At 38.5% G+C, this 27,208-nt stretch overlaps 2 protein-coding genes across 2 annotated transcripts; both read left to right on the top strand.

Moving 5' to 3' along the window:
• Positions 1 to 6,507: 6,507 nt before the first annotated feature.
• On the top strand, positions 6,508 to 9,254 carry LOC129245865 (glycerophosphocholine phosphodiesterase GPCPD1-like). Its single transcript, XM_054884292.1, has one exon. The coding sequence runs from the start codon at positions 7,148 to 7,150 to the stop codon at positions 9,173 to 9,175; it is 2,028 nt and encodes a 675-aa protein (XP_054740267.1). The 5' UTR covers positions 6,508 to 7,147; the 3' UTR covers positions 9,176 to 9,254.
• Positions 9,255 to 19,295: 10,041 nt separating this feature from the next.
• LOC129246224 (putative glycerophosphocholine phosphodiesterase GPCPD1 homolog 2) lies at positions 19,296 to 21,421 on the top strand. Its single transcript, XM_054884862.1, has one exon. The coding sequence runs from the start codon at positions 19,313 to 19,315 to the stop codon at positions 21,302 to 21,304; it is 1,992 nt and encodes a 663-aa protein (XP_054740837.1). The 5' UTR covers positions 19,296 to 19,312; the 3' UTR covers positions 21,305 to 21,421.
• Positions 21,422 to 27,208: the final 5,787 nt, after the last annotated feature.

Here is a 27,208-nt window from a genome sequence, read left to right as displayed (position 1 = left end):
AGCTCCTACGAAAAGAAAATGTTTATGAATTAAAGCATTAAAAGACTTGCGTGACTTGCAATTATTCCAACATCGACCAGTTCTACCGATTATCTGATGGACTTTGCAATAAAGTTAATAAAAGTAAAAAAAAAAAACTGTTAGACTGAGAAAAGGCAAGAAAGTCTGCTGACATTAAAAGTAAATCTTATCCCTACAAGCTGCCGTATGTGCTTGGCACGTTCGCATGTATGCATGTGTTTACGTCTATATCAGTAGTATTTAGTAATACAACGCGAGCTAAAGTAATAATCCGCAAAATAATAACAAGAATTCCAACACGTGATGATCACTCCTGAGCAAACAGCTGATAATGCGCAAATGTAAACAAATCGTTAATGGGAGAATTGAAAATGAAATCGAAAAGTCGACAACAAAGAAAAACAATAAAAAAACAACATTAATGCTATTAAGTAGAGCTAATTAATTTACGGTTATCACTAATGAACATTTATAGTAATGCGTTAAGAGCGATGTGTGGGTAGATTTGTGGGTAGATTTGCGTATACAAGTAGAAGTGTGTGTTTTATTATCGCATCTACGAAAAAGAGCCACAAGTGTTGGCACCAATAAACATAAGGTGGCACAAAATAAATCACCCTATCGGAGAATTTATAATTTTACAAATGGCTTGGTACGTCAATCATATTTGACACTTGTAAACTAGACAGCTGTAGTTCATAAACATATAAGCAATGCACGTAAAGGTCAAAATAAAGATTTCCATCACTGAAAGTTATTTTTGTTATTTGGTAAAAAATTATCCGAAAGCTAATTTCGCACCACCTTGGGTGAGCTCATTTTTTGCAAGAGTGTCATAATCCCAAAGATATCGAGAGAAACGGCTTCACATTTCTGCGATCTAAAGGGTGGTTAAGTTTCAAGGGCCGGTGTTGATTTTGATTAAAATACATTTTGTTTAGGAAATTATTGTCATTTCTCTTTATTATCATAATATTAGTATGGCTCAATTACGTATGGAACAAAATATTGGCCGAATGGCCGCTGTGGCCTCGGCGGCACACCTCCTTCCGATGGTCCAAATTTTCGATGACGCTGAGGCATAATTGAGCTTCTATGCCATTAATGTGCCGAATTATGTCATCCTTTAGCTCTTGAATTGTTGCTGGCTTATCGACGTACACCTTTTATTTCAAAAAACCCTAAAGAAAGAAGTCCAACGGTGTCAAATCACATGATCTTGGCGGCCAATTGACATCGCCGCGACGTGAGATTATTCGGCCTTCAAATTTTTCGCGCAAAAGAGCCATTGTTTCGTTAGCTGTGTGACAATTGGCACCGTCCTGTTGAAAACACATATCGTCCACATCCATATCTTCAAATTCGGGCCATAAAAAGTTCGTTATCATCTCATGATAGCGAACACTATTCACAGTAACTGCCTGACCGGCCTCATTTTGGAAAAAATACGGCCCAATGATGCCGCCGGCCCATAAACCGCACCAAACAGTCACTCTTTGTGGGTTCATTGGTTTTTCGGCAATCACTCTTGGATTATCATTCGCCCAAATGCGGCAATTTTGCTTATTGACGAATGCCTCATCACTGAAGATGTGCCTCATCACTGCAGATGATTTTCATCGAAAATTGGTCATTCACTGTTTCCATTTCCTGACACCACTTTAACTCGTAGCTCGATTGTGCATCTTTCCATGGTTCAAATTGAATTAGTCTGAAATTGAAAAATGTCAAATGAAATGCAAAAAAAACTTGACGTTTAGGTCTGGTTCAGATTCAACATCGGCCCTTGAAATTTTATTTAATTTACTTCAACTTATTTTATTGTACTTACTTCTAAAAAAAATATTTTCGGGGTTATGAAACGTCTGCAACAAATGAACGATAAGTTAGGTTAGGTTGAAGCGGTTGTCTATTCTGGGACACACTCAGGCTCATTGCCCATTGTGATGCAGGATTCATAGAAATTGTTACAGTCCAGGCCAGGCTCCCTTTTTCCAAATTTAAAGTAGAAATTACGAAAATGAAGCGTTTCGAACGACAGTGGGACAGTAGAAAACCATATGGAAGACAAATCTAAAAAATTATTTTTCAAACTAATTTTTTTTCATATATTCTTTAATAATTAATTTTCAATTTTAAGCATTAAAACTGAAAAACTTAAATTTATTGAATAAAAAAATCGCATGAAATTTCAAGCATAATTCGAACAGGAAGTTTACTGCTTCATAAGCCGTAGCAATTATACAGGCTTAATGCACTAATAACCGTGAGCTTATGCCTGTATATTTAGGCTATGACACTGTCACACTCGGTTGACAGATGTCGCCACTCTCAAGGTAAGTAGCAAAGTGGTTCGCTATTGGAAAACGTGCTAGTTTTGAACTGGAAGTTTTCTGGCTTTCCCTGCAGGGGTTTGTCTTGTTTGAACAGGTAATGCTAGTCATTTAGTTGGTTTTAAAACAAATACACAACACATACATTTCCATACATATGCATTTGTGGGTAATCGCATGCCATAATGCTTGTGTATCAACCCATACTCAGTTGCTGGAACGGAAGCAGTGGGTAGATTTAGGCAACTAGGCCAGCCAGGCGACTTGTTGCTAAACACTGATCTGCAAGTATAGCTGGGCGTGGGACACGAGACGTGGGCAGTGCACCCATTAATAGATGTATGTATGCAGCTCGCCAGCTGTATCGCGGTACACGTGATCATAATCGGCATACAAATTGAATGATTATTTCACTTGTTCTGCGAATTGGGGTTTATGAACTCATAAATCTTTAATTAAGTACATTTAGCTAGGGGGAGAAGCGTGGACGGTTGCTGTACATAGCAATGGCATGTAATCAGCTATAACTTACCCGATTATTATGTAATTAATTCGCACTAATTTAGGTCTGAACCTAATTGTGGCAACTACAATTTTTTTGGCGGATGCTATTAGGGTTATATGGTAATTCCCACCATAGTCAAATCTACATTGTCGGAATGGTTTGGATATGTGGTATATGGCTAAGAAAGCGAGCAGACTACAATCCACAAAAAAAAAATAGTTGACTATTTAATTTTTTGATCCTTTGTTAACAAGTAACCATTTTTTTTGGCTATACGAGGTTCGCTCAAAAAGTGGTCAGCCTTCAAAAATGTCTTCCAAAAAGCGTCGCTGGCGACACCGATTCTGGGACTCACAGGTATATGAAATCAAAAAGACAAAAAGGTTCTTATTCGGTATGAATGTCGTTATCGTGTGAACTACGATCTTATAAAAAAAAATGAAAACCCGTTCAAAAATGAAAAACCGTTGTTTGGAGTTCTTTTACTTTAAAGGCCCGAAAAAGATACTAAAATTTCTTGTTCCAAATGATCGTACTTCACACAATAACGACATCAATTCTATGTCACTTAAATTTTATTTCATCAAAATCGGTTTAGGAGAACTGGCTATATCTGTGTCCATTGTTCATATGAATACCATTTTTTGAAGGCTGACAACTTTTTGAGTGATTTATTTAAAAAAATGGATAAAATATAAAGTACTGAAAATAAAAATAAAAAGTCTTAAAGAAACACCCAAAAAACTACATTTGAAACGAGTGCCTCAAGCGATTTGGCTGAGTCGTTTCTTTCTCGTGCTAATCGGCGCCAGTTGGACACACGAAGTGAAGCCAAACCCTTCTCCACCTGATCTTTTCAACGAAAAGGGCGTCTTGGTCTTCCTCTGCTATCACAAGTTGGTACCGCATCAAATACTTCCAAAGCTGGTGCTCTAGTATCTATTCGGACGACATGATCTAGCCAGCGGAGCTGTTGAGTGTCTATTCGCTGCACTATGTTTAAGCTTACACAGTTTTTTATTCCATCCTCTGCGATATTCGCCGTCTCCAATGTGCAAAAACACAGAAATCTTCCGCAGAATCTCTTTCTCGAATACTCCAAGGGACACGTCATCGAATATTGTCTTCGCCCAAGCCTCTGCGCCATATAATAGGACGCTATACAAACTAATTGGGTAAAATAAGAATTAAATTGGATCCAATGAGATTTTCAATGAGCAAAATCAGGCGTTAGCTACACCCACCTTCCACATAACGGTAATTTCCAAAAATGTAAAAAATACCACATTTCAGTTAGTAGTAAAGTAAATGCGTAACTATGTTGAAAAAAAATGGGCGTGTTATCGCTATGCAATTTGTTCATGAAGCTCTGCTAAACTTTATTTTGCTCTAATCAACTATTTTATTTATTTATTTATTTAACAAATTGATTATTACAATAAAAACATGAACAGATTTTGTATAGTAAAGGGTGGTCAGATTGGAGACAGTTTTTCCAATGCACGGAGATTCGAACTTGGAGACTCCCGAATGATAGCCGACCGTCGCCCGTTGTTTGAATGCATTGTAAAAATATGTTGTTTTTTGCGTTTAAGATATTAATTTGTCACGGCTTCATTCCGCGTAGATCTGCCGTTTCAAACTTCTTCTTTTTTCTCAGAAGATTGCATATCAGCTTTTCAAAAAGGTTTCCAGGCTGATCTTGTACTTATGTATATATACGGATTTCCCTAAGGTTTTGGACAGAGTTACTCATGCAATCCCTTTTAAGAAAACGCTTCGTAATTTAGACTTTTTTCATATTGGTTCTATAAGAACTCTGCATGCAAGGAATGCACTGCCATAATTAATTGAATTATAATGTTTTGCAATATGTTCTTCCGACTTATTAAGATTGATATTAAAATCTTTATTTGAAACTTCTGTATTAGTCTGTAAGTGAATTTGTTTTAGTTAATTAATAAAAAATTTAAATAAATAAATACACAAAAAGAGAAATTCCTATATAGTACCAGTTAATATCAGAAATGATACCGCCTTTTTATCCAGTACATCCGGCCAGTGTTTAAAAATTTTTGGGAATATAAAAATAAGTAAACTTTTGTCTAGTGAGTAAAATTGTGTCCTAGTCTTGCTGGCTTTTGTTTGGTTCCCATAAGTCTCGGTTTCATCAAGCCGATTGTATTGTTGTAAACACTTGCCATTCGTTGGAAGTTTCGTGGAATGAAGTGGACTATTTTTTATAGGCCAGCATCTACTTCCATTCGTGACATAGGATTCTAAATGCCACAAAAATCAGTGAAGTTTCAATTGATATGAAGGAAGTTATTACAAAATTTCACAAAGGTTATAAATCTGCGCGGGAAATCGGAAAAATCGTTTAAAAAGCTCTTACACCGTAAAAAAAATCATAAAAGAATTATAAAATAGTCTGCTTAATTGAAAAAGCAAAGACTGTTACGACACCTAATAAAGCTTAGCTGATCATAAAGAACAGAAAGGTGCAACGAAAAGTGATCCCAAAATAAAAACCGAACATAAATTTAGAATAGGCTGTAATTTTCAAACCATTCGCCTTCTACAAGGTGGTGCGTGATTAGTAGTGCCATCTAAAGATTGATAATTTTTGCAAATGACGGTGTTCGTAAATCCCATTTGGTACCTGTGGGCTAAAGGCTGCAGTATATCAACAAACAAGCAATGGAGTCCGTAAAGCTCAAAATAAAGATTTCTATCACTAAAACTATTTTTTTTTATTTCGAAAAAAAACTATTTTTTTATTTAAAATATTTAAAAATAAATTATTAGAAAAAAATGGATGATTAATTTTGCGCCACCCTGTACCCTGTATATGTAGGATTTTATTGCCGTAAAATACGAAAGAAGCGATATGTGAATTCACAAAAAGCCAACAAAAGTGTAATGAAAATTCTGTCAATGCAATTTTTTCCGTTTTCATTATATCAAAATTACGCAAAACTATGGAAAAAAAAATAATTAAGAGCTAATTCCTAGAAATAAGACTGGTTCGGTAAACGTGACGGTTCTGTAATGGTTTGGGGATCTATGGCGGCAATTGTTGTGGCGAATTTGGTATTTTAAAGAAAATTTTAAGCGCCATCAATTGCGTGTTGTTGAGAATTACAGGCAAGTGCTGGGTGAACGAAATAGCAAGCAAATATCATTTCTCTGTTAAGCAAAATTTCTGTTGTAAAATAATGGGACAGTTATTTCTAAACCGCCTAGTCATTTATGTTGGCCACTGTACTCAAATTTTATAAGAATTTTGGGTTAAATAGAGTGCGGAATGGTTGAAGGTTGACATTGAATTTTTTTACAAAACTGATATGCGCATTAACGGCGATTAGCGCACACACAGGTGTGTACAGTAATGGGAATGCAAACATGATATGTTTATTGGTATTGAAATGGGCATGAGTTGACGTCTACTTATTTATACTAATTCCTGTTGAATGCGGTCTTTTGGCGGCCAATTGCTCGATGGTTGATTGCGCACTGAAACTCACTGGAATTCACTTTTTTGAATAAAACTATTGCTTTTGTTTTAGAATTTTCGCGCTGATAAGCTGTAAATTGTTGGTGGATTGGCTACTGCTGGTGGTGGGTTGTTGCTAGATAGTTTCATGCATGTGGGAAGCTTGAAAGCGATCAGTGCATTTTTTGACGCTCAACGGGTACGACGAAACGCTGCAAAATCGCGCGAGTGATAAGCATTGAAAACAAACAATAAAAAATAATATTAATTAAATAAGGAAAAAAAAAATAAAAAAATTGCTCTCAGTGGTTACTTGCAATTACCATTCGATAGTCTCCAAAAATCTTTAACTCTTCAACCCTAAACTATGAAAAGTGCAAATATTTCTAGTGTTTATTAATGTGTCTTATTAATAAATATTTATGATGTTTTGTTGCCGATTGTACAAAGCCATTTTGTATTAAATCAGAATGATTTATAAATCATCGAGAACATATTAACTTTTCACACGATAAGCCAGCTTAACTAATCTACTACGATAAGCATTTAGCCATTTAGCAGAAAACTTATTATTTTACGCTGAAAAATGAATAAAATTGTAGTGAATCCGCAAACAGTGCGCGATTAAGTGATCAGTTAGCTGAGCGATCGTTAGCATATTCCGTAAAAAACAGAAAGCTCATCAAAGGACATTCTGCAGCGCTGCGCGTTAAGAGTATTGTAAGCTTCTGAAAGTTGCCTATTGGCAGCATCGATACGTGAGTGAGCTCTTCCAGTAGAAACTTCAACGCAATGTTCTCGCTAACTAAGCTGTTCACGCTTTGCGCGGTGCTTAGCATTTTCGCCGGTTTGCCACGCGCCGCACAGTGCGACTCTTCCTACTATGAGAAGTACTATACAGCACGTCGCTTCGTACCACTCAAGCGCAACTCGCTGATCCCCTTTAACTTCACGGTTTCGCTCAGCGACCAGCCCATTGCCAGTTACGAGCTTGTCGCTATGGTTGGCGACATCAAGCAGTTGGGTGCATGGCGCGCCGATAAGGCGATATTGCTAAATCGTACACAGGATCACAAGGTGTGGACCGCCAGCGTAGCATTGCCTGTAAATACGACCGTCAACTATCGCTACTTCATTGCTGCTATCGACAATGAGACAGGTGTGGTGAATGTACGCCGTTGGGAAACGCACATCAATGCGCGCAACTTTCGTGTGGGCACCGTGTCTGGCAATCGCACTGACGTCTGTGGCTGGATTGATCCAAAGCAAAAGGAACTGCAGCGTGGCTGGCTTAATGCTGGTAATATTGTGCAGTTTAAACTATTTCGTAACCCCTTGAATGTGAATGAGTCGCGTGCGGGAAATGAGGAGCTGCGCTTGAAGTTGCAACCGGTGGAGCCGCGTCGCTTGTCTGCCATTCTGCCCTCGTCTAAGGCACACACGGAGTATGTGCGCATGGTGTACGGTGATAGTTATCTGCGCACGCAGCCTGAGTTTGGTGTACCCTACAAACCCAATGACATTCTAATATTCCATTCGACGGTGTCGCAACTGGATAAAGTGGCGTATCTGCTGAAGTTGTACGCGACGCAAAACGGCAATGAGCTGGTGCGGCTGGTGGGTTATCAATACATATATCCGGATCATTTGCAGGGCACTGAAGGCAACTTCACAATAAATCTTTTGTCACCTGTGTGGTTAAATGCCATTGGCAGTTTGAAGGTGCAATATTTAGTGATAAAGCCGCTGCCTAATTCCACAGTCGATTTCCATACTTCCTTTGTGGATTATTGGCGTAGCAATTGGACGGCACTAGATGCGGGTCATCGCGGCTTGGGTAAAAGTCTGCAGCAGGCGACTAATGCACCAGCAATTATTGAGAACACCGTAGCTTCTATGAAAGCTTCGGCAGCATTGGGTGCCGATTTTGTTGAATTCGACGTGATGCTTACAAGCGATTTGGTGCCGGTTATCTATCATGACTACTACATCTACGTGTGCATGGACCCCAAAACACCCACCAGCAAAGATGACCTCACCAAAGTGCTCATTAAGGATGTCACGTATGAACAGTTGAAAAATTTGAAGACCTATCAGGTGGTAGGAAATAAGATAATCGAATATCCAGCACACAACAATGTAGAACAGGAGGATCAACGCCTCTTTCCGCTCTTCGAAGATTTCCTCACCAAGGTGAACAAGTCGGTGGGCTTCGATATTGAAATCAAATGGCCACAGTTGATATTGACTGGTACGTTGGAGAGCGTACAGACAATCGATAAGAACACTTATGTCGATCGTATACTGGATGTAATGTTACGTCATGGTTGTGGCCGCTTGAGTTTCTTCACAAGTTTTGATGCTGATATTTGTACATTGCTGCGCTTCAAGCAAAACCTCTATCCGGTTATGTTCCTCTCCTCGACCGTACTGGGCGTGTACGCAGATCCCCGTTCCGATTCGATCTACGATACAGTGAATAACGCGCAAGCTTTTGATTTGGCGGGCATAGTGCCGAATGCGGTGCACATAAAAAGCAATCCCAGCTGGATTGAGGTAGCGGCGAAACAGGGGAAAAAAGTGTTCCTGTGGGGTGATACGCTCAAGGATACCGAATCGATTGCTTGGTTTAAAGCACAAGGTCCAACTGGTGTAATCTACGATCGTTTGGATCTATGGCTGCCATCGAATAAGCAAAGCGCTTTCGAACTCGAATACGATTTGCCAGCGTTCTTCCAATTGCAATGTTCGGCGAACCAAAAGAAGATACCGGTAAATTCAACAATCGAGAGTATACTAAGTAATGTGAATTTACTGTAGAGGCTGTGTAGTGAATTATGTATTTGTTGTAAGGCAATAATAACTTGCGCCAAATGTTCCTTATTCTCTTGAGAGAAAATGTTTATGCTTTCTCATTTGCTCGATGGTGGTTGGGGTTATAGAAGAAATGGGTTTATGTATGTAAGTAATTCAGTTTTTGAAAAAAAAAATCAGCAAAACACGCAAATACAAAAGGTAAAAAAGGTAGCAAATTGTTATAATTAACGAAAATTCAACACAGAACGCGTCACTTTTTCATTGGCAGGATTATAATCCACAGCAAAAGGTATGCAACGTCCGACTAATTCAAACTTTTTTACATCCAAAATAAAGCCATGCAGAGAAAAGAGTGCAATATTAGAGCTGAACTGCAGTAAATCTATTCAGATTTTTTTCTTTAAAGATTGAAAATTGTATCTCAGATATCCCAGATCCGAAAAATTATTATAAATCAAAAAACTAGATGACATTCGGAATTCAATTGAAAGAAGATACATAAAAAGTGTTTTTCCTTCAGGTGGCCCAGAATTAATCATCCATTTTCGATTTGGGATAACTTTTATCGGTGGGACTACGTAACAACATAAAGGAATCGAGATAGATTTATACATATAAAGGTTGATCAGATTAGAGGTACTTTTTCCAGTAGGGTTTTTTGACAGATCACGCATGACGACTATGAAACTAAATAGGTAATTTTTTTCAGTATTCATTGACATTTCATCATGGAAAGACTTAAGCCTAAACAACGTTTACAAATCGTACAATCGTATTACGAAAATCGAAGCTCTGTGAAAAGAGTCCATCGCGCGCTCATGCCAACATATGCTGTTCACCGATCAGGTCCATTTTGAGTTTAAAGGTTTCGCCGCCAATAAACAAATTTGCCATACTTGGGCTGAAGAGCAACCCAAAGCCATTCAAGAACAGCCAGTACATCCTTTGAAAATAACTGTTAGGTGCGGGCTATAGACTGGAGGAATCATCGGCCCATATTTCTTCAAAGACGAGGCTGGTGATAATTTGACAGTGACTGGCGAACGATATTGCGCCATGATAAACGACTTTTTGATAGCGGAAATTAAAGCCCTTGATCGCCACAACATTTGGGTCCAACAAGACAGCGCTTCTTGCCATACACCCCGTGAAACAATAGATTTACTTCGCCGTCGTTTTGGTGAGCAATTTATCTCTCGTCGCGGACCAGTATATTGACCTTGGTGGAGTATGATATCACACCTTTGGACATTTATTTGTGGGGGTATGTAAAGTCGAAATGATCTGTGGATAAACAAAATTCGATTGGAGCATTGGAAGCCAACATTACCAAAGTTATTCTCGAGATATCGACCGAACTCATCCAGCGCGTCATTCAGAATTGGTGTTCATAGATGGCTGAATTACGGCGCAGTTGCGGTCAACAATTGAAAAGGATTATCTTTAAAAAATGAATGTCATGAATAGCTCTACACAAAAATAATAAAGATTTCCTAATCAATTTGAATTGTTGGGAGAAAGAGGGAATGAAAGAAAGAGCTAACAAAAAGGAAGGCTAAGGCTATGGCAAGACCGTTGGATTAACGAAACACGCGTCAGATGGACGGCTAGGCCTATAAAAGACGTCACCTCATGGAAGAGCAGGGACTTCTGCGAAGTCAATTGTACTCACTGAAAATGTAATCGACAAGATGCTATGGAGCGAGGAAAGGTGGGAGGGGGATCATCAGTGATTTCGCGGAAAGATCTTTCCGTATAAAAAAGCGGGAACTGGTCGCAGGCACATAGGCATAGACCTTTGAATGTAGAAGACGGAACGCCACTCTGCAGTAATGCGAAAACGGTTCCAGAGTGGGCGACGGTTTCAAAGGAAGGGGGCTATTTTAGTCTCGGATATTCTACTGCTGCGACGGCAGCTTTGATGATGCATTAGGCATTTTAAACCACCTCATCCGCAAAAAAAAACTTGTTAGTGCAAGCTAGCATTTCAAGCTGTCGCTTTCGTTCTTCTGTTTAAAAGTTTGATTATTTTTCATTCACAATAGATATGAACTGTCATTTTTCGGCAATGTTGCCATCGAAAATTCCCCTAACCCGATTGACTTATGAGAATTAAGTCATTGGTCATTTGCATGAGTTGGTTAACCCGTTTAACGCCACCATCTGTCTAGGCTCTAAGTTGCCAGCCGAGGTGTCGCTCTTCTTGCGCTTTGAGAGTGATGTGACGAAAAAAAAGTAATATTTTTAATTGATTACAACCAGATCCAGTTTCCTTGTGTTTTGTCTGTAGTGACAGTTTGTAACTTTTCTAAAAGCTTGAATTATTTCCATTACTTTTGTTCTATTTTGGACTGTTCGAAAGTACCGTTATTTATGTATATTGAGAACCAAATAAATGATTTGCCCTTGTACTTTATTTTTATACAGTACAGGGTGCCATACTTTGTTTTTTCGCTCACATTTGTTTCTGTATTTTACTTTTGTACTTTGGCACCCTGTACCTGTCACCTTCATATGAATTGTTTTCTTTTTGAAAAGGTGATCGGCGGTCGACTTCTTGAATAAACACTGGGTAGTAGGTTTCGCTGTGTGCCCATCTGTACCATCCTTCAGATTTTTATTTTTCTAGGCAAAGTCAATGTGCACATTAACGCGCAAAAGGGGGTGAATGGCCATTATCGTCATTTGCAATCGGTGTCTGGTAGCGTCAAAAAACGCAGTAAGACTTGCCCAATTAATTGTATATAATAGGTGGCGCTAAAGTAATCCTCCTATCAGAAAATGCTATAAATTTTGCGATTGGCCCCTAATGTCAGTTCTGTTTTGACATTTGTGTAGTAAACACATGCGAAATACAAGTTAATAAACAATGTTACGCTACACTGCTCCAGAACGCGGAATATTGCTGACTATTTATTTGACCAATAATCGGTCGGTAACTTTGGCACAACGTGAATTTCGTCGCAGATTTCCTCGCCGTCCAACGTCTACTGGTAAAACACTGCGACGTTTAGCCGCTCGCCCCGAAGAGCCAACAATACGAGATGCTGCCAGGCGTGGCAGACCCCAGAGTAGCCGTTCTGCAGAGAATATTGCTGCTGAAGCCGAGGATATCGTGGAAGCGCCGTCGACATCGACCAGACGACGTGCCACGCAAATGGGTATCAGTCTACGGTCTTTACAGCGAATTTTGGTACAAGATTTGAAGATGTTTCCGTACAAAGTCCAGACGGTGCATCACCACCAAGAGGAAGATGATTTTTCATCAAAAATAATCATGAGTGATGAGGCCCATTTCCATCTTAGCGGGTACATAAATAAGCAAAATTTACGCTTCTGGGGCACTGAAAATCCGCGTGTAACCCACGAAGAGCCATTACACCCGCTCAAAGTCACTGTATGGTGTGCTGTTTTCGTTGGAGGAGTCATCGGACCTTTTTTCTTCGAAGACGTCGCGGGCCAAACGGTTACTGTGAATGGAGAGCGCTACAGAGCAATGATCAACGAGTTCTTTTTGCCGCAACTTGATGAATTGGGATTGGAAAACATGTGGTTCCAACAGGACGGTGCAACGGCACACACTGTACGTGCCACAACCGATATGTTGAAGTATGCATTTCCCGGGCGCCTAATCTCCCGTTTTGGCGATTTGCACTGGCCAGCAAGATCGCCTGATTTGACCGCTCCAGACTTCTTTTTGTGGGGCTTTTTGAAGTCGCGGGTTTATGTCAACAAGCCTCAGACTCTTGCAGCTCTTAAAGACACTATCCGTCAAGAATGTGAGGACCTATCGCCGGAAATTTTGGCCAAAGTGATGGAAAATGCCATAAAAAGGGCTCAAATGGCAATCAACTGTGGCGGCGGCCGTTTACATGACATCATATTCTCGACTTGATGTAAAAAAAATTAAAAGACCAAATAAAAATAATCCACAAGAAGAATCAAAGTTTTTTATTTTTTTTTAATTACAGCCAAAAAACATCGCAAGGTTACTTTTGCGCCAGTTGCAAATCGAGTTATGGCCGAAATGAAATTGGATTAAGAAAATGTCCTTGCAAGGAAGGCGACAACAACAATTGATTTCAAGCATATTCAAGAAGTGTCCAACCTTTTTCTACCATTCATACTCCATAATACTCATATAATATATTCATATAAGAATACTGGTAAACAAATAATTTATCTTTGATATTTTCCTGCACTTCAGTAGTTTCATGAAAATTCACCATCTATTATGCGCAGCATTGCAATAGTAAAAGTAGGTGACTGTGATTACAATGCTCTTGAGATATGAATTGCGGAACAACTGCCACAGCAGCAGTTGATTTAAGTTGACAGCAGAAAATAACTGGCATTATAAATGACTGCATTAAAATTCTATCAACAGCTTTTATTCGCTGAAAGTTATTGAAATTGTTTGATATGTCAATTGAGAGTATTTGTGGTGAATATTAAATGAAATGGCCGTGCACAATACGTCAACGGTATTCAATAGGTGCTTGAATGGGGATGTATTAAATGGAATTCAGGGCATGTATAATGAGTATATGCAAATAGCATGAAAAATACACAATTGAATGAAAATGCAGTGATTCTTAGCTGCTTGTGATAAATTACTACTTGTACACAGCTTGCAAACGTTCAATGTGCACTCACCTTTATGGAATGTGTACACAATGAAATTGGCAATCCAAATTGGCAATGCAACAATAAAAAGATTTTATTTCTATTTATACATTTTTTCGAATTTTCAGTATCTTTCGTTTCGATCTGCCAATGCGTTAGCTTCTCGACGATCACTTGGGGATTTTCCGATACGCAGATGTGTCAGTTAAAGAAATGCTAACTTTCTGTCAAAATTTCCAGCGAAAAGAGCGGTAAGAGCTTTCACTGTGAGAATAGCATAAAATAAAATATAAAAAAAAACATTATACGGAATACCCTGTATACTCAACATGTTTCGAATGTCATTGCGTATCTTAGAGAAGTTTTGCAATTTCTGTAGTAGAATCGACACTGAATCGGTATTGGCTTAATATGTTGAGACGACGCACAGTTCTCTGAACATGGGCAAAAATGCAAAAAAGGCGAAAGTCTTGAAACTCGGATTTTTGGTATCATTATAAAACTAAAACTCCAATTAAGAAAATTGTCTAACCTATTTTGTATATTAATAAAATAGACTCTAAGCTTTATACATCTCCACAAATTAACATGAATTGTACACATCATTTGCCTTCCACGCTTTGCATATCAACAAGATGTAATGCTGTTCTGTATGTCCCATGAAAAAAAAATTAAAAAAATATATTATTTTTGAATATGAAAAAATTGGGGAAATTTAGGGGCAAAAAGAAAGAACTCCTAAAATTGTGTTATGGTTTATGGCAATTTGTACCCTCTATAACTGGGTAAGTGGGGTAAGTAATATTTTTTTCGTATTTCTCCGCCTCGTGAAAATATTTTATTTTGAAAAAGTGCCTTCATGCTGTTTTTTCGTAGGTGTTTTAGCTTCTCTATATTTCTCACTAGCGGGAGTACCCCTAGTGAGTTCTATAAATTTTATTTATCGTTAAACCATTATTTAAAAAAGTATTAGTCTATAAAGCCATAAATTATTTTTGGTAAATTTTTGGAGTTTAATTTTAAACTGACTGGGTTTTCCCACACAGATAGTCAGTTTTGTGCACATCTTACTTTGCATCCCCTAGCTATCAGAAAATTCGCGTGTAGTGACAAAAATTAACACTTCCATTATTTGTATGTCTCAAAACATAAATATATGGAAACAAATACTGATACGCATAAGCATTATTTGTGAATGTCATCAGAGACCTGCATTGCTTGTTCGATTATTATTTATTTTTGGAAGTTAGAACTCGATTTAGCGGTACAGGGTGATTCGAAATTTGATGAAATGAAAAAAGACTCCATGAGAGATTACTCTTCACGGTTAGATGGATTTAGAAGAAATTTGATACACGGATCGCTTATAACTCTGACCAGCCTTTGGAATATACTTTAGGTTTTGAAAGAGGGTTGTCATCTGTTAGAAAAGTCAAATTTCACTTAACTCATCAGTTAATTGAAAATCATATGTATCACAATATGGGTATCAAACGGAATAGGTTTAAGAAGAGTTTTAAAAAAGCTTTAAAGATTACTCGTATGGATAAATCTTTGATGTACAATTTTTCTCTATTTCTAAAAGTCTTGTGGAAAACAAATAAAAATCTATGAGAATAGTTAATAAAAACAAACACAAAAAACAAAAATAAAATTATTTTCGTTTTATTTTTTAATTTTAGGAAAACTTTGTTACGTACGTAGGTAGGTTAAATGGCGAGAGTACCACAGGTAGACTTCAAAGTAACCGTTTTGATACCATAATGTGGACTACTACCTGCGAAAAAATTTAGAGAAGAGAAAATCATCTACAGCCATCCAAGTCCGTTGAGAAAAGGGATCTCGGCTGTAGAATTTCCTCAAGCCATCCCCAAAGGGCACGCTAAGGAATCTCAAGCGCCTAGCAGCCAGAGCCGGACATGTGCAGAGCAAGTGCTCAACAGTCTCTATCGCTGCAGGATCCCCACAGCTTCTGTAATATGAGTTGTACGGAAGTCCAAGTTTCTCCGCATGAGTTCCAATCACCCAGTGACCAGTGAACACCGCAATGAGTTTGGAAATTGATTGGCGCGGAATTCCCATCACCTTAAACGTTCTGTTTTTATCGTATTGAGGTCATAGTGTTTTAGAAATAGCACACGATGAGACATCTGTCCATCAATCCATCTCCATCTGTCTTGCGCTTTTTTGAGAAAGAAATTGTGCAGTTTCCCTTTAACAACGGTCGAGGGGACACCGATGTCTGAGAAGGGGACAACTGAAACCAGTTCTGTCGACCCGTTCCTGGCAAGCTCATCGGCAATTTCATTTCCCTCTATATTCCTGTGCCCAGGAACCTAGATAAGGGAAATGTTTCCTGCAAGTTCGAGACGTTTGAGTTCCTCCTTGCAGGAGTCAACCAGAAGAGAGCTGCAATACGGCGCTGACCGCAGCTTGACTATCGAAAAAATATTAGTGTCTCCCTCCCAACAGCGACTCCTAAGCATTTTGTTATTTTATTTGCTATTTTCTGTAGACTTTTTATAAATGTCAACAATTATGCCTTATTTCACCTCCATATCGAAAAGTAAAGCTCTGTTGTTTTTTTTTCAAAATTGGTTAGGAAAAACCGATTTCATTTTTGAGATTAGTGTGAGGTAATCATTTCATGAGTAGAGTTTCCACATTGATTGTGTGGATTCGAAGCGCTGTGCGACGCCGACAATTTATCGATAAGTTTAACAAAACGACAAGACTGACATTAGTTTTCAATTTAAAATATTTAAGTTGTAAGCTTTGTACAAAAATTTATATTCTTTTGGATTCAGTTTCAAGTGATAAAGACTGCAGTGCTTAGTTAAAAATTCAAAGGGAAATTGGAAAACAAAGATCGGTTATCCTAAATTTACCAGATAGCACGTAAATGTTAAAATTTTAATTTGTGGATAAGTGCTGCTCATTTCGCATTGTGGACTTTTTATATTACAGTTGGCCAACATTTTATTTTATTTCAGATTGCAAGTCGATTTTCGACTTAACAAAACTACATTCGAATATGAAAAATGGAACATCTGCCTCCAAAATTATAAAATTGTTAGCTATATTGCGATTTCTGTGACAGGATACTTCCTTATCCGACAAGTGTTGGAAACGACTTCCTCCTGGGATATTTCAGCCAGATAATAGCTTAGTCCTGCCAGAAACATTCGACGTTTTAGAAGCAGTCCTATGCTCTCTAAAAAACAAATTTCATATCTCAAATGCAGAAAAAACAGAAGCCAGATAGTATTTTTTTAAAATAGATTTTCCTGGTATTGTTGGATGTTTTTACGGAATGCACATTAAAATTTTGGCTGCCAAGAAACAAGATCCGCATTTATCTAGACTACAATCGAAAAGGATTTTATTGATTAAATGGTATGATTGTAAGAACAGGCCAACTTTTACTCTACGTTTTAAAGCATACAAATTTCTTTAAGAGATTTGCGATCAGAAACAGTAATACGAAATTCCGAATACGGAATTTTGATGTTTTTTATACAGGTTCAGCGCATGATTCTCTAATTTGAATTATTCGCCATATGAGAAGAATTTGTAATTTAATTTTATAGTAAAAAAATATAAGCTTCATCGCTATTTCTTAATGGTGACCCAAGGGCATTCAATTTATTGCTGATTGTTTCCCATTGCTGTTTAAAATTAACTGGAGACGTTTTTTTTTGAGAACGCTTTGCTAGGAAAGGGTTTTTTTAACTCAGCCACACGAGCTTCAAATTGTTCTGCGCACGTAATTTTAATTTTTAATATCTAAATCAACGCAGCTATATTCAAAAAAACTTCCTTGTCGATAGAAGAGTTGCCGCTTGAACTCAACGATGATAGCAGCTTTGCTTAGCCAGTGCCAGTAGTACCAATAATAGTCTATGTTATCGATAGCGCCTACCGATTTCGAGAAGTCCACGTGCTTTAACCGTAATAGGGCTGCATGTGCTTCGTAAAACATTAAAGCCAGTATTGGCTCCATTTAATTCTCCATATCTGTATGGAATTTGTCTTTAATAGATATACATCGTTTCAATTTTTGCAACGCATCTTTTTTTTTTGGGTGGAAAATAAGGCACAGTCAATCGAAAAGCTTTTCGAGAAGTGTAATAAAATGCCTGACTGCCAGGCGCAGTTGACAACCACTTGCATGCAATATTGGCCTTTGAGCTGGAAGGGATTGTACATTGGGCTTCGTGGCATCGTGGCATGGGACGTGGCTTTGTACAACACAATCCGGCAAATGTGACAGAGAATACCGTCAGCTCAATCAAGCAAGCATTCAAAGTTGGTGCAGATATGGTAAAATTTGATGAGACGCTTCCAAAGTATATGGTGCCATGATTTTTGCATAAATTTTCTTCAAATTCAGAATCGTCCGGCAGCCAATATTGTCTTGTTGTTATTGTCTGCGTGCCGATAACAAGTTTGACCTACGCTACCGATTGCGAAGAACATGGGCCGCTTTTTCCGATTTTGCAAGATTTCTTCATAAAAGCCAACAGGGTGCTGGGCTTCAACATCGAAGTGAAATGGCCACAAGAGTTGTATACAGGCGGTGAAAAATGTTTACATCACATGGATAAGAATAAATACGTGGATGCCGTACTCAGTGAAATTAAACGCTAAACCTGGGGTCGTCTTGGCTTAGGTAAAGGTTTCAACTGGTTAGAGGAGCAAAAAATGATTATAATTTTTTTAATTGCTATATATTTTGAGTAATTATTTGTTATCTTGTTTGGACTAATTTATACAAAAGAATATTACATTCCCCACAAATAGTTTTTGTTCTTCCTTAACCCTGCACTTGCGCACAATTAGGACATTGCCCTCTTATAGTACCCCATACGGGAACATGGAAGAAACGAAGAGACATGTCGCTATATGTGCAAATCGCACCGATTTAAAAATCTGTAATTTTTTTAAGTTCGCCCGTTCGCCCCTGGACTACTACGTATGGGACGTACTTGAACGTGAAACCAATAAATACAATAATACAGTTTCTTCTCTGAGGACTTCAATTAATGCCGTTATGGCCAATATGAATAAGAAGCATTTGATTAGAGCATACAATTGTTTCCGAGCTTCCTTCCGCCGAGCTCCTTCTCCTATTTGTGGTATGTGTTTTGATGTTTTTTATGAAGAGTTTTTCATGACAAAAATGCACTCGGAGGTTTGTCATTGCTGCCGAGGAGCGTCCGCTAGAAAAAACGTATTCTATAATTTGATGTTTCATGCACGTATATTCGAACTTGTGCGCTTCCGAATGGTAGTCACGCACCAACTCAGTCGGCAACAGCAGTATAATTTTATAAAATTCTGGTGGCCTGAAAACTTATAAGTCTGCAACATATGCGAAGTATTCGGTACGAAAGGGTTAAAGAAAAAATAACTTGCCTGTATTTAAACTCAAAATAAATTCATTTTCGTGTTTTTTCAATTTTTTGTTTGAAAGTCAATTTTTGTATAATATGACCGATCGTCTTTCCAAACATGCCTGCGTTGTCAAAATTTGTATGCCGTAAATTAACATGCCGTGGAAATTTTAAAAATTTGTTTCTAAATTCTTGTGTACATTTCGCTAAAAATCATCGGTCGTTGTTGGTTAATTTAATGAAATTCCAAACAACTTCAACAATGACTGCCGAACCAGCAGCGAGTGTAAATTTTACGGTGAATTTGTCTGGGATCCGCATAGCGCTCCATGAAGTTGTCGGTGTGATGGGCAATCAAGAGGCGCTTGGCGACTGGGATATACAGTTGGCGCCACTCTTAAAGCGCTCCGAAGATGATTATAACGAATGGTCTGGTGTGGTTGAGTTGTCGCTTCAGAAGTTGATACGTTATCGCTACTTTATCGCCGCCGTGGACAAAGCGACGCGTGCTGTACAAGTGCGACGTTGGGAGGCGCACGAGCGCGCGCGGGAAATCATGTTGCAATGCACGGAAGATAAATGTGTCGATAGGTTTGGCTGCATGTGTCCCAATAAACCGAAAGTGCGTAAAGCTTGGCTAAATACAGGGCATGTGGTGCTCTTCAAATTATTCCATGCATTGGAGTTCAAAGAGAACTTCCCATTGCTGTCGGACGAGGAAGTGCGTATCAAATTGGAACCTGTTCATCCGGAATTCATGCTGCCCCTTCTGCCATCTGCGCGTGCTTATGTTCAATACTCCAGTATGCTATATGGTGGCAGCCAAATGAAAGATCAGCCCGATTTGGGAGTAGTGTTCAAAAACGATACATTGTTGTTTCAAGTAATAACGGTGGACAAAGCGCTGGTGGGCTACTTGATGAAGTTGAATTTGTCGAATGAGTCGACTGGTTGCGTACAGTTTCTGGGCCAGCAATACATTTCGCCTGAGGCATTGAATACCAGTGAGGGTCAATTTACAGTAAGTTTTAATGGAATCTCGAATGGTTTGGAAGTGGCTAAGTTACAAATCAATTACTTGGTTGTGAATGCCATGCCCGAGTGGAAGGTGCAATTGAACACAACCTTCTTGCAGTATTGGCCGAACCGTTGGAAAGGATTGGACATTGGACATCGCGGCATGGGACGTAGTTTCATTGCGAACAACCCAGCGCCAATCACCGAGAATACGTTGCTTTCTATGAATGGAGCTTTCAAAGCAGGCGCAGACATGGTCGAATTCGATGTGATGCTTACCAGAGATATGGTGCCTATCATCTTTCATGACTTTGATGTACTTACATGTACGAAGTTGGAAGCCCCGATTACCAAAGATGACCTTTCATTGAAAGCAATCAAGGACTTTACTTATGAGGAGTTGCAGCATTTGACAACTTATCAAATCGTAAATGATGAAATCGTGGAATATGCTGCGCCCAACAGCTTATGTGACGAGAATGAGCGTCTCTTTCCAACACTAAAAGAGTTCTTCGCTAAGACAAACAGATTTCTTGGTTGTAACATGGACATCAAGTGGCCGCAAGCGGTCTACAAAGGCGGCGTGGAGAGCATACAGACCATCGATAAGAACGACTTCGTCGAAGCTATACTGCAGGTGGTGAAAGAAGCCAGTTGGGGGCGCGTTTGTTGTTTCAGTTCTTTTGACGCGGACATTTGCATTATGCTTCGCTTCAAGCAAAATATGTATCCAGTATTCTTATTGGTGTCGAAAATTTTGCCTGGGTATTTGGACCCACGCACACATTGTCTACATCCGGCTGTGAGTACCGCACAGGCATTTGATTTGAATGGCATTGTGCCGGCAGCGAGTATTTTCAAAACTCATCCAGACGCAGTGGCTTTGGCCAACCGTCAGAATAAGTGGGTTATGTTGTGGGACGACGAGTTACGTGATCGCGCTTCCGTTGATTGGTACAAGCAGCAGGGCGTACATGGTGTAATATACGATCGCATTGAATCAATCTTGGACAACGATAAGCGGAATATTTTCGCACAGGATGAAAAATTGCAAAGGCTTTTCGGTCTACAACTCAGCTGTGTTTGCCGTTAAAGTTTTTTTGTGCAAGACCACCAGTTTACTTTTTAATTGTTTGTTATACAAATTTTACCGAATTTTGTAGAATTAGATTTTTAAATATTTAAAGATGATAAATGGGAAATCATTGCATATAGTAAATTTCTTAAAAACATAAGTATTACTCAAAAAAGGAATTATTTCAGGATGCGCCAGAAAAATTAGCTCGAGCGAAGGTCGCTATCTGACGACGAGAACGGGTTAGCTCTATTGGGACGAGCGTGCACGATGCGTCGCAGGGAACGGTGACCGAATGGTTTGTTGATGCTTTTGTATTGGTGTAGCTGGTGTAATTGGCTTTTTGTAATTGGTGTTCAGCTAAATCATATTTCATACCAGCGATTGAAGTGGACCAACTATTTATCCCTATACCGTTCTGCCTTCTTTTGAAATTTTGTTCAGAAGGAACTATCGTGAACATAGATGGGGCTTTTAATCTTTAATGTGGGTATGAGTAGTTGGCCAATCATTTCAAGTTTCTCATCTGTCTCATAATTTATAGATTCAGCGATCGTCGGGATCATTTGGGAACAGGACTAAATTGATATTATAAATTGTAACCCATCAATATAGCGCGACTTTCTCTAGTCTAGAAACAAAAAACAAACAGAAAAGTTTGCTTTTTCAGAAGGGTCCATGCTCTTATTAAAATAGCAGTAATGAGTTATTAGAAAAGATTCTGCGGGAGATTTTTGAACCTTTGCACACTGGCGACGGCAAGTATCGCAGGGGATGGAACAACGGGTTGTATGAGCTTTACGGCTACATGAACATAGTGAATAAAATCCCGCGGCTGGGTATTGTTCGAATGGATGCATACATACGCTCCGGTTCTGAAAGTATTTCAGCTGGTGAGAGCAGAGGAAAAGGAAGGACTCGTTTGGATTGGAAAGATCAGCTGGAGGAAGACTTGGCTTCAGTTGGGCTAGCACGAGATGAGAAAGGACTCGGTTCTTCGTTAACAAAATTCGCTAAAAATATACCACAACATATTTCAGCTGCAAAAATTAAAATACCACGTTTCGTAAGCGAACGCTTTATTCTCTCTGAATTTTACAGAGTTCTATTTTTAATAATTTCCCACGGACAAAAATTAGATTGTAACGTAGGTACAAAGAGTACATCCGATAGCATAATATCCGATAGCATACTACCTTATTAGCGTGTGCTCTCTGTATGTAGTGAATGCATTTTTGTTGTTGAGGATATGTGACGATGCTCCGCTGTCCAAAATCCACCTGTTGTTCTTGTCTGCTAAAACACTATCATACGAATCAAACACGACTTCAGAATTCGTTGTCTTGCTGCATTGGGCTCGCGCATGACCCTTCCTTCCAATTTCATGAATGGCAACTTCGATTTCGTATTTTAATGCATCAATCGTCTCTGGATGATTCGCATAGAATTTGTCCTTAACGGCTCTCCACAAAAAATAGTCCAACGGGCTTAAGTGACAGCTCCGAGGCGGCCAATTGATATCGGAATTCAAAAACGGTAGCCAAAAGTTCGAGTGACAAGTTGCACCGTCCTGTTGAAACCAAATGTCCTCCATGTCATCTTCCTCAATTTTCGGAAACAAAAATTCGTTGAGCATGTCACGGTAACGCTCGCCATTTACTGTAACCGCGGAAGAAGACTCACTACTTTGGAAAAAGGTTCCCAATATTTCCCAATTTTGTTCAAGCGTATAGCGTCCCATTTCGTAAATGTCAAACCTTTAAGTAAATTATGAACACATTTGACATTTGTGTTACCAATCTCAAAAAAATAGGTGGTTCAAAAAGCAAACGCTATATGGCCCACCCTGTACAACCTGTTCACCTTCACCGACCTTCCTTTCGCGTCGTTCTTCTTCTTCAAAAATCTTCATCTTTAAACTTTCAATCTTGGGTAACTCATCACGGCTCTCAATGGCCACAACGAAGTTCTCCATGCTATCTGGCAGGCTACAAAGGAGCATAATACTGAGTATGTCACAAGGAATATATATGTCAATCTCCTTAAGGCTTTCCGCGATGGAACAAAAATGGTTAATTTGACTATTGCAACATAAGCTGCGTTGATACTAAAAACGTATTTGTAATCTTATGGAATAGATTCACAGATTCGCTCCAGTAGATCAATTGACCAGATGGGTGGCATGACACATTATCTTGCAAGAACTACAAATCATTGATATTAAACTCATCCAATTTTAATCAAAAACACTATTTCAGCATGGCAGAATACCCATGGACCGTTGGTTGGTTGGCTGATTGAAGTGGTGATTCACCAAGAATCCAATTAGTGCTTTATTCGTTCACGACTATATCCAGTCTGTGCGACTAAGTAACCTTATATGGCTCTCTACGTCTATACCGGCCAGTTTTGGGTTTTCAAAAAGCGGAGTATCAAGGGTTAACATCCTCGCCTTCTATAGAGCAGGATTTGTTGCTGCCTAATAACTCAGCTTTTTGACCGGCTTCATGCAGCCAAAAATGTGTTTCATTGCCGAAGTTTTGGAAGATGTACCAAATTTTCTTGAAATAAATTAACCGGAAAAGTGCAGATACTTCAGTTAATTCATTTTATAGGGTTGTATGAAAGTCTGCCAATCGATTGATCTGGCTCATTTGGAATAGAAGATGTTATATATTCGAAAGATCGGTCGATGAATTGCTTCGCTGGCACAAGCGCATTCAGTAGAGAATGTTTCATGTCATTAGTAGCCAGTAGGGCTTTATATCTAGGTAATCGGATTCAATCGAGATGGTAGTCAGACATGTCTCGTGGAGTTTTTAACGCAACTTAAGTGAGTCCAGGGTACCAATTGCTTAGTTGTAGGAATATGTAGATGTTTATTTCTATTATAGACGATAGTAAACATAAGTTTGGTGGGGTGCTTCTTGCCGAAACTCCTCCCCTAATTTTACCGTCTAACTGCAAACCATCCGTAAAGAGGCTCATCGAGCACAATCATCAGATGTACACCTCGTCCGTTATGGACATATGGATGGAGAAGATTGCTTGCACGAATGGTGGACATGCGCTGGTCAGAAACCGCGGATTTGAGTCCAAAGTTTCGGGGAATCCTAGAGCGTCCATAGTTTAAGTAAAATGCTTAACCCATGCTTCGTAGCCAGATTGTAACGACGCTTTCACCTATGATGTCTGTGAATACAATATTTGGTATTGCGTTAAAGGCTGATGTTTTCCAGCGAGTACCATGAAATGTCCTCAAGAGCCTTCCGGTCGTCCGACGACCAAGCTGCTTTCTGTTCTGCGGATGGTGTGCTGCTACAACATAATGTTTCAACCACGTTTCAATGATTCGAATGTTTCCAATGTCAACAATAAACTTTTGATTTGGATAGACTAAACTGCATAGTTTTCACCATCCAATTTTTCCATTTCTGCAATTGCATTGCATTTGCATTCCATTTTATCGGCCAACGATAAAAACTTTTAATTTACAGACCAGGTGAATTATATGATGGAGCCTAACTCTGGACCCATAGCCAATATTAGCGAAATAGAGTGTCAAAAGTATAAAATATCCAACCATCTCGTTTAAGCAAATTTAATTGTATGAATCTAATATTTTCAAAGGACAAATACAATAGGAATACTTGGAGCGAATATTATCTATTTCGCTAATATAACCAAATGTGCTAATAAAATTTCGAGCTGGAGAATTATTGCTGATTTTTCTGGCACTAGTAAAATACAATAGTAATTATGCATTTCAAGGTCAATTGAATACATTCAGACCTAAACTTTCCATGTACATTCAGGTTTTAAAGTTACGCCATAAAGCTTTAGATGGCACTGATGTATGCGATTTATATAAAACTAGCTTTAACCCGCAGCCCCGCTCGCGTAGGAGTAGTTTTGAGGGATTTAGGATATGTATATAAAAGAATTACAAACAATAATTTCATAGAAAATAATTTTTTATTAATAACCAATATATTATATTACAATACCCGGCATCCGTTGTTATGCCTCGTTAATAAAATCAAAACAACCAATCAGATAAATATCAAGCAAAATTATTTTTATTAATTTTCTATCTCAAACCGTTTTTGAACTTTGCATTTGGGTCATAGTTGAACAGCTTATGCGGATTATGAAGTCTAGAGTGTGCTATAAATAGTGGGAAATAGGAAAAACTAAGATTTTTTAGATTAAATTTACGCAAATATTCGATTATTAGTGACGAATGAGAGTGGTGGCGCGGCCTGGGGGCTGTGGGAAGGGAGTTCCATCATAAAAACATGCCTATAACCCATGATTCAATTATTAAAGGTTTGCTCACTTGTGACATTAGAATTTTGACACTCCTTACAAAATGTCGCATTTAAGAAGGATGAAGAAAATGGAAAAATGAAATACCTTTTTGGTAAAAATGGTAGCAAAAAATGTTTTGTTTTTACTTAAATTATAAATGGTACAAGCAGAAATGGCAAGGAATGATATTAGAAAAAGAGGTTATTAAGTTAAACCCAGATTATATTTTGTGAATTAATTTTTAAATTGGAAACTGATCAGGAAGTTGGCAATTTTTGCTAATATGACGCTATAATTTTACCTAAGCATTATGGCCCTAATGAAAGCCTTTCAGAGAAGAAGCGAACTCATCATAAATTTAATTGACTAACAACAAGCTGTGAACATACTCACGCCTTGCTTTACTATGCTATACCCACGTAAGTTTGGAGTTTTGACCCCCAAGTCGAGATTATTCTTACATTTCTAACTACTTGACAAACTACCCCGGGCATGAAACTCCAAATGACAGGCAATGGCATACCTCTGAGTGTATGTCTGCAATGAAAAACTCCTCATAAAAAACCATCTGCCATCAGGAGGCTGTGATTAGTTACATATTGCTAAATTAGCTCTTGTTGGTACCTTATGCATCTTTAAAGTAACCTAGTAAGTACTTTCCCAACCTGTATTTGAAAGGCATCGGACTCAAATAGTCAAAACGTCCATCCTTCACTTTCAATGCCCTAAAAATATACTTTATGATTTAAGCTGTATGCCAGTATGTTTTCCATATCGTTTTGGTTATTCACATACCGAGCAAGTGCTTGCACACGAAATGGTTTTCCAACAAATTTTACTTTTCTTCCGCTTTTGCGAAACATTTCTGGAGTTAGCAACCCAGTGTCTTGCTAAGGGAGCCGATTTGTCAAGAGGAAATGAGAAAGCTGCTTACTGAGCAAACCTTTTATTATTGAATCATGCCTATGGGTGAAAATATGAATGTATGCAAATTTTTACGTCATTTGGTGTTGTCGTTTCGTAGTGATGCGCGGACAACGTTCAGACATTTATAGTATAAGAAGAAGATAAGCTCTAGTGAAAAATTCTTTGATTTGGCACTCATGATGGAACAACGAAATCAGATCGCAAAGTAGCAATGACAAGAGGCAACTGGCTAAGATTCGACGACTGGTAGCTTAAGAAGAACAATAAGAAAATCCAAATGTAGACACAAGCTCTCAGCTACTAAAGAATTTGTATCTTCCCTGCTACAAGCTTTTCCATCACCTCACTAAGTTCCTCTCCAAAGTTCATCAGTGTCATATTCAATAAACCATTAACGGGAAACAAAGAACTCTTAACAAGCATTAATAGCGCAGCAGCAAGAGTAAGATATACAGCTATACAATATTTCTGACGAGTGTCAAATGTTGAAACCCCAAACTAGCTGCTGCTATCACCTTTTGCCTTTACTCTATAAAAATACCGATATACTTAGTAGAAAATGATATAGTTGAGTCCTTTACTAAACAGCAGCTCAAAAATGCCAAAGAGTCACACTCAGTTATCTGGAATTTGACTAAAGAGTACAAAGGTTATGGATGGAAATGCGGCGTAACCTTACTTCCA

This window comes from Anastrepha obliqua, chromosome 4 (assembly GCF_027943255.1).
Source record: "Anastrepha obliqua isolate idAnaObli1 chromosome 4, idAnaObli1_1.0, whole genome shotgun sequence".
In the NCBI taxonomy this organism is placed as follows: domain Eukaryota; kingdom Metazoa; phylum Arthropoda; class Insecta; order Diptera; family Tephritidae; genus Anastrepha; species Anastrepha obliqua.
Note: the sequence above shows the minus strand (reverse complement) of the source record. Positions and strands in the feature narration are given on the sequence as shown.

Coding starts and splice junctions, on each gene's coding strand:
- LOC129246224 (XM_054884862.1), top strand. CDS start 19,313: ATGCCTGCGTTGTCAAAATTTGTATGCCGTAAATTAACATGCCGTGGA.
- LOC129245865 (XM_054884292.1), top strand. CDS start 7,148: ATGTTCTCGCTAACTAAGCTGTTCACGCTTTGCGCGGTGCTTAGCATT.